General features: G+C 42.2%; 1 protein-coding gene across 10 annotated transcripts in view; it reads left to right on the top strand.

Annotated features, from left to right (window-relative positions):
- RAPGEF4 (Rap guanine nucleotide exchange factor 4) overlaps nucleotides 1-14,362 on the top strand; it is a 291,293-nt gene that overhangs the window by 247,121 nt on the left and 29,810 nt on the right. For 9 of the 10 annotated variants that reach the window (XM_023259461.2, XM_023259462.2, XM_019838268.3 and 6 more), the window contains 6 exons: nucleotides 7,546-7,696; nucleotides 9,410-9,498; nucleotides 10,463-10,493; nucleotides 10,699-10,777; nucleotides 12,184-12,330; nucleotides 14,072-14,169. In XM_023259461.2, coding sequence (XP_023115229.1) covers nucleotides 7,546-7,696; nucleotides 9,410-9,498; nucleotides 10,463-10,493; nucleotides 10,699-10,777; nucleotides 12,184-12,330; nucleotides 14,072-14,169 — 595 coding nt within the window. Of the gene's footprint in view, nucleotides 1-5,540; nucleotides 7,525-7,545; nucleotides 7,697-9,409; nucleotides 9,499-10,462; nucleotides 10,494-10,698; nucleotides 10,778-12,183; nucleotides 12,331-14,071; nucleotides 14,170-14,362 lie in introns of those variants that run through there. The other variant, XM_045033954.1, reaches the window with a different exon arrangement.

Genomic DNA, 14,362 nt, shown 5'->3' on the forward strand with positions numbered 1-14,362 from the left:
GTTTTTAGGAATATTATTTAGATGTCTAAGGGAAGTTGTGAGCTTAAATTTGTTGAAGCCAAGTTTTACCATTGTAGTCCCCCAATTGGTTATGTGGGTGTTTAATCCATATGTTGCTACGAGAGCAATCTACTTCTGTAGGTATGCAACTTGAGACTTTTATTTTCAATATAGTAGACTTGGTTTGATGATAATATGATGTGATCATGGTGCCCTCTTTCTGAGAAAAGGACCGTATTATCAGATATTCTACAAAGTACTATATATGCATTTTCCTAGCCTCGTATCAACACCATGGGATGGGTACCCTTTTTACACTAAGGAAGTGAGCCTGAGCAGACATGTAATTTTCCCCCAAGCTGCATAGCTAGTCAGTGTTAGGACAGTATTTGACCCAGCAGTGGGGTGTTACTCTACGTCCTAGTTCTCTACTCTGAATACTAGCCCCTGAGCTAAGACTAAAAAGAATAGCCAAGAACTAGAGGCTTCCAAAAATGCAGAGAATTCTGAAAATCAGTGAGAAAATAAAATTCTGAGCAAGAAAATGGGAGGCACTTAAAGAAAATGACAGCACAGAAAGCAGTCCTGCAAGCCCAAGTTCATAGGCTGACACAAACACAGGAGCAGCTGTGTGATGGGAATAGCATCACAGAGTTAAACCCAGAAACGCTGGGTCCTGTGAAAAATCCCCGAAAGAATCACCCATCCAAAAGATGCAACATTATTTCCAGAGGTGGGTCAATAATAATGATGGTGGCTAACTCTTGCTGAGCACTTAATATGTCTCAGATACTATTCTACATGGTTTACCAGTATTGTCTCATCTCATCCTTAACAGCAGTCCTATGATGTTTACTGATGAAGAGACTGAGGCCCTAAGTGGTCAATTAACCGACCAAGGGTCTCATGGTTTGTAAGTAGGGAAGCTGGCCTGTGAACCCAGGCTGTCTAATTCCAGAACTTGCATTCCACACACGTGCCGCGTGAAGGAAGGGATAGATTCAGCGCTCAGGATATTGAGGTGCTCACAAAGGCAAGCAGGTAGTAAAGAGGCCCCATAACACAGTGGGAAAAGCAAAAGCTCTGAAGTCAGAAGCCTCTGTGTTTAATGCCTGCGTCTTACAAACTATATTACTCAGCAATTATCCTTAACCTTTCTGAACCCCGTCTATATGAAAGGGTAATTATACCTGTCCTGCCCAGCTCATCAGTTGTTGTAAAGATCAAGTGAGGCTCTGTGTGTGAAAGTACATTATAAACCTTAAAGCCCCACATAAATATTGCCCCACAGAAATAAATTACGGCGCCATTATGAAAGGAATATAGCATAATGTAAAGAATATACTTAAGCTTTGTCTAGTCAGTGGGCAGATGACCCCCAAAGTTTGTTTTCAGCTGCAAGCAGAGATCTTGTATGCAAAGCAGGGCTTAAAAAACAACAACATTGAAGAGTATCAGTTTGAATGTTGATAAGTGTTTTATAAATAGCTGCATAATTAGCATGTACTTACTGCAAAAAGTATACATAATATTTTATTCCCTGTTGTAGGCTGTAATGAATCTGCTACCTCTACGTCCTAGGTGGTTTTCACTTACTTTCCCCTTGATAATTTTAATACGTGGAACCATTATTAGCTGAATTAAGAATAAGTAAATGAGCAGTAAAAAAAATACAGAAAAATTACAGGTGCCTGTGGTGAGTAAGATAATAACTAGGTAAAAATATATGAAATAATTACAGTGTTTGAACGGCAGAGCCGGCATGAGGAAAATGACTCAATGGAATATTAAGGCTGCTGTTGGCAGGGTAGAAAGACCGTAGCCTACACTGTGGCCTTCACCTCTTCAGATTCTCGGCTCTAATCCTCCCTGAGAACAGATCCAATTTGTCCTCAGCCACGTTTGTGGTGCCAAAGGGGCTGGTCCAATTCGACAAAGGTTTAGTCATTCTGAAAGTCTGTGCTCCTATGGATTAAATACCCAGTATCTAAAAGCTTCTGTTTCAAAGATGCGTCCGATGTTTGGTACTTAGTGGACTTAGTCCACCTGGTGATATCGAATACGAACTTATTTAGGATGTATCTATCATCTGTATTTGACATCTTGACAAAATGGAATTTCAGATAATGTAGATAAAGGGTTTTTAAGGAGCTGTGATTTGTTTGTTTGTTTGTTCTAGAAAACTGGGTTATATATAACACCCCAAACAGTGTGATTGAATTAAGGTAACCAGTCAATCAACAAACATTTGGGACTTTTTATGTTTCCAGATCCTGCTGTTAAGGATTCTGATTTAATGCTCCCAGATGGTGAAAAATCTTATTACCATAAGAAGAGAAACCTCAAGTTAGGATTTGAATCCTCACAAATGTTTGATTAATAGCAATGAGCCACTGCTTTTTATTTTTTTATTTTTTTTAAGCAAGCTCTGCACCCAATACAGGGCTTGAACTCAGGACCCTGAGATCAAGAGTCGCATGCTCCACTGAGGGGTGCCTGGGTGGTAGGTTAAGTGTCAGACTCTTGGTTTCAGCTCAGGTCACGATCTCACGGTTCGTGAGTGCAAGCACCACATCAGGCTCTGCGCTGACAGCATGGAGCCTGCTTGCGGTTCTCTCTCTGTTCTCTTTCTGCCCCTACTCGACCCGTGTGCTCTCGCTCGCTCTCTCTCAAATATATAAACAAATAAATTTTTTTAAATAATTAAATAAAAGAGTCACACTCTCCACCGACTGAGCCAGCCAGGTACCCCCAAGCCACTGCTTTTTAAATCGGCAGGTTCTGGACAAGAGCACGGGTTGAAGCTACAGCAGAGAGGAACAGTGGAAACCCTCTGCTGCCCTGACTGTCAGACTGTCAGGGAGTAACAGCAATTAACACTCGATTTTCTGTACATGCTTTGTCTTCTTTGAGGATTTAGGGGGATCAGTTTCTGCATCTGAGACAAATTTCTCCGTTATCTAATAAACCTCTAAATCACCTAATTCTGCTGCATACATAATATATGTTAGCATTAAGAGATATTAATATCAGACAAAATGTGACAACATAGGTAAACAGAGTAGTGGGGAGAGGGATAAGAGAACTGAGTTCTAATCCCAAGAATTCCATTGATAGATTTGGAAAAAAATCATTTTAAACTCATTCTACCTCAGTTTCCTTACCGCCGAAGTGGTGGAGTTGGAGGTAAAATCAAAGGGCTTTTGCAACTCACAGATTCTATGATTCTGTGAACCATCTGAAACCAACTCTGTGTCCGTGATGACTTTGGCCATTTTGGCTATTAAGGCCTTTTCTTAATTGTGTTTAAAATAAAAATTCAGGGACACTGGGGTGGCTCAGTTGGTTGAGCATCCGACTTCAGCTCAGGTCATGATCTCACGGTTCATGGGTATGAGCCCCGCATCAGGTTCTGTGCTGACAGCTCAGAGCCTGGAGCCTGCTTTGAATTCTGTGTCTACCTCTCTCTCTGACCCTCCCCTATTCACACACGTGCACGTGAGCACTCTCTCTCTCTCTCTCTCTCTCTCTCTCTCTCTCTCTCTCTTTCTCTCTCAAAAATAAACATTGAAAAAAAATTTTTTGAATAAAATAAAATAAAAGTTCAGTAAGGGACACCTGGGTGGCTTAGTTGGTTAAACATCTGACTCTTGATTTCAGCTCAGGTCATGATCTCATGGTTCCTGAGATGGAGCCCACACTGGGCTCCACACTGGCAGCACGGAGCCTGGTTGGGATTGTTTCTCTCTCTCCCTCTCTCTCTCTGCCCCTCCCCTGCTTGTGCGTTCTCTGTATCTTAAAATAAATAAATAAACATTTACAAATAATAATAAAAAATAAAAGTAAAAATTCAGTGAATAATTCTAGATTCTCTTACGGACTTTTAACTGGCACTTTATGTGACACCATGTTATCTTTCTGTGTCTTTTTCTCCATGAATTCAAGCAGCCATATTGCTTTTTTTTTTAAATGTTTTATTCATTTTTGACAGAGCATATTTGGGGGAGGGCCAGAGAGAGAGGGAAACAGAGGATCTGAAGTGGGCTCTGCGCTGACAGCAGCAAGCCCAATGTGGGGATTGAACTCATGAGCCGTGAGACCATGACCTGAGCTGAAGTTGGATGCTCAACCGACTGAGCCACCCAGGCACCCCCGCCATATTGCTTCTTACCTGAACTTAACTGTCATGATCTCAGGAGTCATGGCCTTACTTAATCCAAGTATTTCCTGATCATTTTTATTTTCTCTGCTAACCTGCACATAACATAGACATTAGCCACGTATATATTTCAGATAGTGTTCTTCAGATGTTAAAAGTAACTTATGTGGGAAAAAAAAAAGTTTATATGTGTGGTATCTGTTGATAATCCTTTTTAAATTGTTACTTGTCCTAGAGAAGAGCTAGATTTTTATGCCGTGTATGTAGAACTTTATCCATCAAGTGGTTAATGCATTATTCTGGTTTTAGCCAAAAAAGGTAATGGTTTCTGCAACCTTCCTGATGTGTTTGAATGTATAAACAAACTATATTTGAAATGTTACTCTTTTTAGGTTGCATTGTTTTACATCGCATTAAGACAAGGGACCTGGTAGGATTTCTTTCCCCTTTTGGCTGCTATCTGAAGGGAATATAGTTTTTTCCCCTCTCTCCACCTTTTTTGTAAAAGTTAAATAAAATATCAAAATAAATCTCCTAAAAGCCTGGTGAAAGTGTTATGGGAATCAATAGAAGCCCCGATACTGCATCAATAAGCATTTCAGGTATAATCAATTACATAAAGTGTTCTCTGTGCCCCTTGAGAATCTGGCTCAACAGACTGTTCAAGAATAGAACAATATGTTGCCTGTGGAGGGGCAGAGTCCTTGAGCATCTTTCTGGATTCCGCTTCTAAAAGTACTATTACCCCCACCTCCAGTAACATCTGTGAGGGGAAAGGGAGACTTTGTGAAATAAATCAGTGCTTCCTTTTATTTTCCCAGAGGCAAAAATACTTAACTTTCATGAGAAAAGAAAGCAAGCCTCATTCTTGTCCCTCTGGATTTGGTCATTGCTGGCTCCCAGGAGGCTGTGGAACCACTCATTAAGAGCAGAGGACACTCAGAGCTGGTTTAGAAAGTACTTGTCGGCTCTGGGAAACTTAGAACTTAGGCAAAAAAAGAAGGAGGAAGGAAGGAAGGCAGAAAGAAAGACAGGAATATTTTTCTCATTAGGATTTTTGCTTCCCAGATGCAATCATTCTCAATAATTTCATGAACCCAAGCACTAATGTCCAGTCACTATAGCCACTGTTTAGGACTGGGGGCGGGGTGGTGGTGATGACAATGGAAAGAGCCCTGTCTGGATTTATAAACCCTGCCATTTATTCACTGAACAGCCTCAGGCAGATCTCTTCTCTCTGTTTCATCTGTAAATATTTATAGAGAGCATTATACAATCATGTGAGTGCATTGGGCATATTTATTACAAACTATAAAGCTCCATACACATTTATAGGTTTATCATGTTAATTCTTCCAATCCTGTGTTCTATCTCATTGCAGACAAAATAAAGATTTTCCCCCATAGGAAAGAAGCCAAGAAAAATCTTTGTCCTGACCCACAGAGATGATGTAAATTTAGTATCCTATCCTAAGGCCTTATAGATTAGCCACAGGTATGCTGCTGATAGCACTGTATCCAACTCACAAGCGTTTGCATTACTTCCTGAGTCCCAAGTCAAAATAACCTGGAAAGTTAGCATTATATCCACTTGATATCAACCTTAATACTCCAAACCATTGCAGTCTTGTGCAAGTAAGAAGAACAATCTCTTTCTCTCTCCCTCTCTCTTACTGACTCTTGGGTGGAACACTATGTATTTTCCAATCAGTCAAGAATAATTCATTTGGTGCCCACTGTGTGCCAGACTATGTTGCTAAGATACCATAAAAAAATAGTGATAAAACGTAGTGCCCAGCACTGCAGTTCTTGGGAAAGAAAAACTGAGTTGTGTGTATATACAAGCAAGAGACCTAAGGGTTAATCAGAAAAGAAATAATTTTTGCATAAAGTGATCTTTCTTCCCGTTTTTTTATTGTAAGCTCAGAAAGAATTGTAGCAATACAGGTTGAGCAATTTTCTTTTTTATGAATCCTGTGCTCAATTTATGAAAGTCATTTTGCAACCCATTTACATGCAGTAAACTTTGCTTTAAGGTTCTGTCATTTACCTTGATCATGATTATTTATAGTCCCTTTAGAAAAGGCCCTTTACTGGTTTAGGTCTCAAGCACAGCACTGCCACAAGGCAGTTTTCTACTGAGCCTTTTAAGTCATGGTCGTAAGCTAAGGCATAGCCAGTCTTATAGCCAACTATGAGGCACAGGGGTGTTGTGTAATGGGGAAGAGAAGTAGTTGGAATTAAGAGTCTTGGTCAAAATCAACTCTATACTCTCACCATGTAATCCTGGCTATTTTTGCTCCTTTACAGTCAGTTTGCTCACTTGCAGAAAGGGAAGGATGCTTACCTGAAGTACTCTAGTGCAAGATACAGGGTAAATTATAAAGAGGAAATTGTTCCATGAACTAATTGTCTAATTGCAGTAGGAACTACTATAAATCACTGAAAAAGGAATGGTATGTCTAATCTAAAATCTTTCTTGATCACATACTATATTCTCTCTACTGTAATACACACATGAATGTAAACTGAGAGCAGAAGCCCTTACCTTACACATAGTGGGCATTCAATTATGTATTCATTGTATTGATGGATAAATACAGTTGCTAGCTGAAAGTCACTGTGCTAAGCATGGTACAGAATACAAGGTATTTAATGTATCTTCCTAGGCCTGCAGGAGCTTCTAGTTTAGTTAAGATGACTAGCCATAAATGCACAAAAAGCCAATATGAGTTATGTTGTGGTTCTAGACAGGAGAAGTTATGATGTAAAGAGTGTGTCTGAGTCCCTTACCAGACCTATATGGTAGGAACCCTTCCTCTTCCTAACAAGGGGAGAGCCTGTCTTCTTCCAGCCTCACTTTCCCCCATGCACTCCTGGTATGAATTACAGCTCCAGCAGAACTTAGATGCTCACTCAGAAGGGTTTAGCTGAAATGTATACAATGAAGTGGCTTAATAGAGATATATGCAGAATTCTGGGAAGCAAAAAGAGATGGCAAGGGACAAGCTAGAGAGACAAGCAACAGTAGGAAGCATTCCCTACCCTAGAGGTGAAGGGCCAGGTGAAGGTCAGGCAGGGAGTGTGGTGGTGGCCAGAGCTAGGCACAGAAAGAACCCCTGTCAACACACAAGTCCAGGTGGAGTCATGCAAGTCTCATTCCTTGGACAACTGTCATGTCAAAGTCCGCAGACATTAGCAAAGGTTTGTATGCATTTGCTCCAGAATCTTTACATGGGCGGGGCTTCTCTTGTGGGCCTGAGGAAGGAATGTCATCAGTCCAGAAGGCTGGCTTTCTGAAACCGGGACCTGTCACTCTCTACCTTTGCAAGTAGCTCAGTGAAATGAGTGTGAAATGGCTAGATGTCTTCCTTGACTCCGAGGCACTTACCACGCACAGCCTTCACAAGGCACGGAGCAGGAGAAAACAGACTACACCCTCAACAATAAGAGGCGAGTCATCCGCCTGGTGCTGCAGTGGGCCGCCGTGCACGGGGATGTGTTACAAGAGGATGATGTGGCCGTGGCTTTCCTCGAGGTACGTGGGGTCATCCCTTCCCAGAGTACGTCTTTGTCTTACGATCCAGGACTCTCCATAAGCATGGTAGCTTCCCTGGAGAGACTGTGATTGCAAATTCTCTTCTCTGTTAACATGTTCATCAGAAGGGTACTCTGAGAGGAATAGAGAACAACTTCAGCCATTATCCGGCCACTCATTCAATAACAGCTAGCATTTTAATGTATTTTCATTTGGTCTCTTTTTCTTTGTGTATTTTCTATGGTTATAATCACATAGTACCCATCATTTTGTAGGCTGCTTTTTCCACTTTATATAAGGAATTTTTCTATGTCAATACAGTCTTTCTAATAAAAATTTCGAATGACCTTTGAGTAGCTCTGCCACAGATATACTTCTTTTCCTCATATTGTTGAATATTTTCATCATTTACAGTTTTCACATTCCTCAAATAATAGTACAGTGAACCTGTTTCAGCAAGTAGATCTGTCCTTGGTTACATTCCTAGAAATAGGATTACTAGATCAAATGGTACCTATTTTTGAGTGGAGTGAAACAGATCATTTTATTGAGGACTTTCTAGGACCATGAAGTGGTTTCCAAAGGGACACGATTTATTTTGTAAGCACTGCTTTGAGCTGAACTTCCCTTTTCCTTCCCATGGTCCCAGCCCCACATTGCAACATTGACCCTGGCACTGAGTCCTTGATGACTCACTCTGTCCTCCAAAACTTAGATGAGGATCTTCTATGCAGGCAAAAGGCAATGTGGCTTCTATTTCAAACTTTATCAGTCTGTATGTTCAAGAATGAATTATCCAAAAGGAATGTACCCCTTCTCTCCTGTGGAATCATGTAATTTGGCAGGCAGATTGGTGAGGAAGGGAGGAAGAGGAACTATGAGTGTCCCCAAAAGCTGTGGAAAGAAGTAGTTTTAAAATATAAAGGAAAAATAGTAGCCTGGCTCATACATTGACTCCTGGCCTCTACAGGTTGAACAAAGGACTGTTTTGCAGATGGACCACAGTGGTGGTTAAGAAGGCATTGCCACAGTTGTCATCTTCTGCTCCTCAACAAAGCAGGGCCCAGCTGCTGCTGCCGGGCCATCAGGATAGTTCCCAGGACATCCATAAAGAGTCCTGAGTTGGTACAAACTCAGCATAACTTCAGTACGGTACTGAAGACTATGCCGGCATTTTACTACCAAAAATTGACCACCATCAGTGGGCAATATTAAACAACAAATGCTAAAATAATATTTAAAATAAATGTTAAAATTTCCCTGAAAAAATAGAGGTGAAAAAGTGCTCTCGAAGCGTAGGTTATAAAGTGACCCATTCTGAAACATTGCATTACGTTGCCTTTCCGATAAATACCACATGAACAATTCATTTGCAATTAAAAAAAAATTCGAGTTCTTTTATTGTGGTAAAATATATCAAACATAAAATTTGCCATTTTAACCATTCTCAAGGACACAGTTCAGTGGCATTATTTAATTCACAATGTTATGCAACCCTCACCACTACCTATTTCTAAATCCTTTTCTCACTTGCAATTTTGAATCTAGACATATTGTAATGTTTTCTTTTTCTTTTTTGTCTCCAGTCTATGAAACCATAGTCTGGAGATGGCTAGCAAAGCAGATAACATAAGGACACATCTTTATTGATCTTTACAGAATTGTGCACCTTTGCAATTCTTATTAAAAGCCTGTGACTTTTGCCAATTACAGGAGTTTTATGTGTCTGTATCAGATGATGCCCGGATGATTGCTGCCCTCAAGGAGCAACTGCCCGAGTTAGAGAAGATTGTCAAACAAATGTAAGGAGGGGCTTGGCTTTGGGTGTGTTTTCATGAAGTAAGTGCCTGCCTCTCAGGCCAAACATCTTACAAAAAGCCCTTTGCCCCCAAAAGGTGAAAGCCGGTTTTCGGCAGGCACACAGTGTTCTGGTTTGAGGGGACGGGGCCTCGGGCGTAGGTGTGATGAGGCCAGATAAAGAGGGGGGAAGTTCTGCTCAGCTGTCTTCTGTTGCTGGACATCTGCCAAGAGAAAGCCTGGGACAAGGCAAAGATCCTCCTATGGGGCATCTAACTCAGTAAACTTGGGTCCTTTTTGTTCGAGGCAGTGAATCCAGTAATAGTCAGTGGCATTTAAAGAAAGTTTAGGAGGAATTACTTTATGGAAAATTCACTTCCTACTGCCAGAGCTGTTGCTGGTGAATGTTTGTGTCCTCTTAGTGAAAACATGGAAGGTTTCACACACTGTACTTTGAGCCATACAGTAAATACTGGAAAGAGCGTCTGCTGCTAGAAAGACCTGAAAGCTAGAAAATGGTTTTCAACGTCAGTTCTGCCAGGGATCTGCCTGTGATGAGAGCTGATCTCTTTGTGTCTCCTCTGTGCTTGGTCTCCTGGTATTAAAATAAAGAGGTTTGGGGTGGCTGGGTGGCTCAGTCGGTTAAGCGTCTGACTTCAGCTCAGGTCATGATCTCATGGTTCGTGGGTTCGAGCCCATGTCGGGCTCTGTGCTGACAGCTCAGAGCCTGGAGCCTGCTTTGGATTCTGTGTCTCCCTCTCTCTCTCTGCCCTTCCCCTGCTCCTGCTCTCTCTCTCACTCTCTCTCTCAAAAATAAACATTAAAAAAAAATGAAGAGGCTCATATTGCTCCCGAAGGATTGCTGTCATTTCATTTTTGTGATGTAAGATTAAAGTTATACACAAATGAAGTAATTCAAAATAACGGTACCAATGCTATTAAATAATGTGCTTTCTCTCTTTCTCGTAGTTCAGAAGATGCAAAGGCTCCACAAAAGAAGGTAAGTGACAATGGATTAGGATTCTCTAATTGTGCCCTGTTGCATAACAATTCTCCAGAAATATTATAGTGCAATATAGAAAAGTGATGTGTTTGTAAAAAGAAAATATGTTTTCCTCATTTCTTGACTCTGGCTATTTCTTGGGTGTGTTTCCTCAGGGTTGCAAATATACATTGGTCATTAAAAGCTGTTATTACTCTTACAGCACAAAGTTCTTTTGCAACAGTTCAACACAGGCGATGAGAGAGCCCAGAAGCGCCAGCCTGTCCGCGGCTCTGATGAAGGTGAGATGTGTCTTCCAACTCATGGTTGTACAGATTACTCAAAGTCAGAATAAAATCTCCCCCCGGGAACCCTCAGCCCCACAGAATAGCTTTTCTTGGACTATGTCTTGGCACTCCAAATAGTTTGCTTGAAGGTGCCCTTTTGCATTCCGATTATTTATCTTCTTGAACTCTGGGCCTTGAGTGGAAGTGCTGGTCCACACTTCCCTGATTCAGCCTCTCCCTCACTACCACCTTTTCCTGAAGGAAGGAAAGATTATGTCAGGAACTAGTTGTCAAGGTTGCCCCTCTGGGAAGAGCTGGCAGGAAGGCAGCTGGCACTTTGCAATGTCACACAGAGGAGAAGGGCCAGGGTCATCTGCAGAACAGGACTCCTGCCCAGGGGGAAGCACTCTGATCCTGAGCACGGCCTTTTTAGCAGCCATCAGGGAAGTGCAAATGCTGACGATTACCGTTTGGTCACTTAAAGATTTGTCTAGAGAATCACAACCAAAATAAAATTAATAATAATGATAACATTTTCACTTGAAGCCACAAATGAGTCTTGTAATTTAGGAGTGCCTCTAAACCCAAGACTTACAGTAGCTGCAATTGCTTCCAAGATTTGTGTTCAGAGGTGAGCACGTAGGTGTCGTATATGGGTTTGCTGAGCTCGGTACCCCAAGTACTGTGGCCCAGCCCCAGAGTACACAAAGCAGTGAACAAGTAAGCAGGAATGTCAGCGTGTTCATGTCCTAGGCAGAAGCACTCCTGTTTGCAGAGGTGTTCGTGTTGACTCCGCACCACCACACCAGGCAGCAGTGACCCAGCAATCCGCCTACAGCACAGCACTTCCTGTGTTATGAAAAAGAAACCCTCACAGACAAGGGCACACCCAGAAAACAGGCCTACGCATACTTCATTTTTTTCCCATCACTTCTATATGGATTTTTCACAAAAATCTGCTATCGTTTTTTTTTTTTAATTTTTTTAATGTTTATTTATTTTTGCGAGAGAGACAGAGTGCACGCGGGATGGGGCAGAGAGACATGGAGACACAGAATCTGAAGCAGGCTCCAGGCTCTGAGCTGTCAACACAGAGCCCGACGTGGGGCTCGAACTCACAGACCATGAGATCATGACCTGAGCCGAAGTCGGACACTTAACCGACTGAGCCGCCCAGGCACCCCGCTATCATTTTTTGAGTTGGAGATAGAAGCCACGTGTGTACCTATTCTCAGACCAATGCTGAGGTCAGGAGTTTGGGAAGCGGGCAGGCATAGGCATAGGTGACTGCAAATAGATACAATAGTAAGAGTGACAAGACGATGCCAATTTGGGAAGATATCTAAACATTTCCCGTTGCTGATGGTTTTCTTAAGAATTCCCAAGACCAATTTGCCGTATTGTTACTGCCTTCCCAATAGTTCTGTTTAAAGTCTATTGCATGGACCACACCTACACAACCATTCGGGTGCCGGTGGCCGCCTCGGTGAAGGAAGTCATCAGCGCAGTTGCTGACAAACTAGGCTCTGGGGAAGGCCTGATCATCGTCAAGATGAGCTCTGGAGGAGGTAACAGCCTTAATTAGCACTTTGGGCTTCTGCAATATGGAATATCCAGTCCAATGAGAAACCCTGCCAGGAGTTAGCGTGGCCCACCCAAGCGGATCCAGAGGGACAAATTGGTGCTTGTGTGTACTCCCACAAATAACAAAATAATACGGTTAGAAGTGGGCTGGATAAGTGTCTAATATGCCCCATTTTGTAGGTACCCACTATAAAGCAGAAAAAGGTGAAGTGATCTGAGGCCAGCTGGAGCTGAGGACTCTGGTGTGGATGCCAGCCTGGAGTTCTTTCTGTGTAAACCCTAAACAAAAAAGCGTAAGGCCTTCGAGCTCTGAGAAATGTGGACCCTAAGAGGGCCTCTGGCATGAAGCTACAGGCCATAGGTTTCCAGAAGTCTGAAGTTGGAGGTGGTCATGGTCTAGTTGTTCCCATCTGTTGATGGTTCCCCTCCTTACCCTGTAGAGAGGGCAGGAGCTCAACTCATCGGATAAAATAAGCATATTTTCCCCATGGGATTACATGATTACCTTATGCGTTGTTGAAATGTCATATATTCATTCACCATATATATCCACTGGCCACTGACTATGACTGGGACCGGAGGGATGTGCTGTGGCGGGCGGGAGGTAGCCAGTAACGAGTTACAATCGATACTGGCAAGAGTTTTGGAACCGTCAGCACACGATGCAGTGAGTCCAGAGGAAGGAGCAGTAAGCCCATCTGGTCTGGCAATGATTTCATAGCCACTGGGGATCCTCCAGGATCGGGTAAGCCATTTTTGCCATGTCTGAAGGCAAATGATTCTACTGCTGCAGGATTTTTAAATGCATCATGGATTCCCTAGATATCCTCTTCCATTTCTGCCCCAGTCACACGGGACCCAGGATGTCCCTTTGCGCCCATCCCGCTGACACACTTCCCAAGCTATCCTGGGTCCTTCCTCTCCTTCCTTCAGTTTTTTACCCAAATGTCAGTGTCTAACCGAGGCCCCCTCCTTACTTTCTTTGGTTCTCTTTCTAAAATTGTATCCTCTCCTGCTTATACAGACTTCCTTGCTTCCTTCCCTATTGTTTTTTTCTCCTCGTGGCCGCTCGCTCTCTGATATGTTTGTCTTTCTCACTGTGCGCATCCCTCACTGCAATGCAGGCTCTTTTTGGACTGGGATTTCCTTTTGTTTGCTCCCTTCTGTATCCTCAATACCAGGAGCAGTGTCCAGCAAATAGTAAATGCTAAGTAAATATCTGTTGAATGAATTAATTTTTACAATATTGGAGGCTTAATCCAGGTAACGCAATTGCCCTCCAAGTGAGGGACTAAGTGAAAAAATAATAGTGAATTTTACATCTAAAATCTATTTGAGATCTCAGAAACCCCCTAAGTTTTCTACAAGTGATCTTTCCATCTCCAAAGTGCTGGGCATTATTACCATCTGGAAACATAATTTGTTATATAAATAGCAAATGCGGTTTTTATATATAATTACAGTTGCAACGCAGAACTGGGGGAATTGACCCTCGGGTATTTCCATTCCTGTTTTGTGGTCATTTCTGATGGCATTCTGAGTGTCATGTGCCTGCATGAATGCTGTGTCTTTTTTACTCAGTGGGTCCCTTCAGGACTGTATTTTATGCAGTCGCTCTGCGTGTTCCGGTAATTCACCGAGCCGGCAATTTGTTGGTGTGATTAGGGCAGTGCAGCAAATCTCAGATGCATTTAATAGGCAATCTCATGCTTTTTATGTTCACAGAAAAGGTGGTGCTCAAACCTAATGATGTTTCAGTATTTACGACGCTCACCATTAATGGACGCCTATTTGCTTGCCCGCGAGAGCAATTCGATTCACTGGTAGGTGTGGATGGCCTCCTCAGAGTAGTGTCTGCAATCAGAAAAGCTTGTCTGGAGCTTAATTTTGCAGTTACATTGAACCTAGTTGCCAAAAACTCTTGAATGTTACTCGGCTTTTTCTTTTTCTGCGCTCTATTAGGTAAGCCTCAGGTGTTCATTTGATACACTCTGAGCTTTAGATTTTCTTTCGTGA

Source organism: Felis catus, chromosome C1 (genome assembly GCF_018350175.1).
Source record: "Felis catus isolate Fca126 chromosome C1, F.catus_Fca126_mat1.0, whole genome shotgun sequence".
NCBI lineage: Eukaryota > Metazoa > Chordata > Mammalia > Carnivora > Felidae > Felis > Felis catus.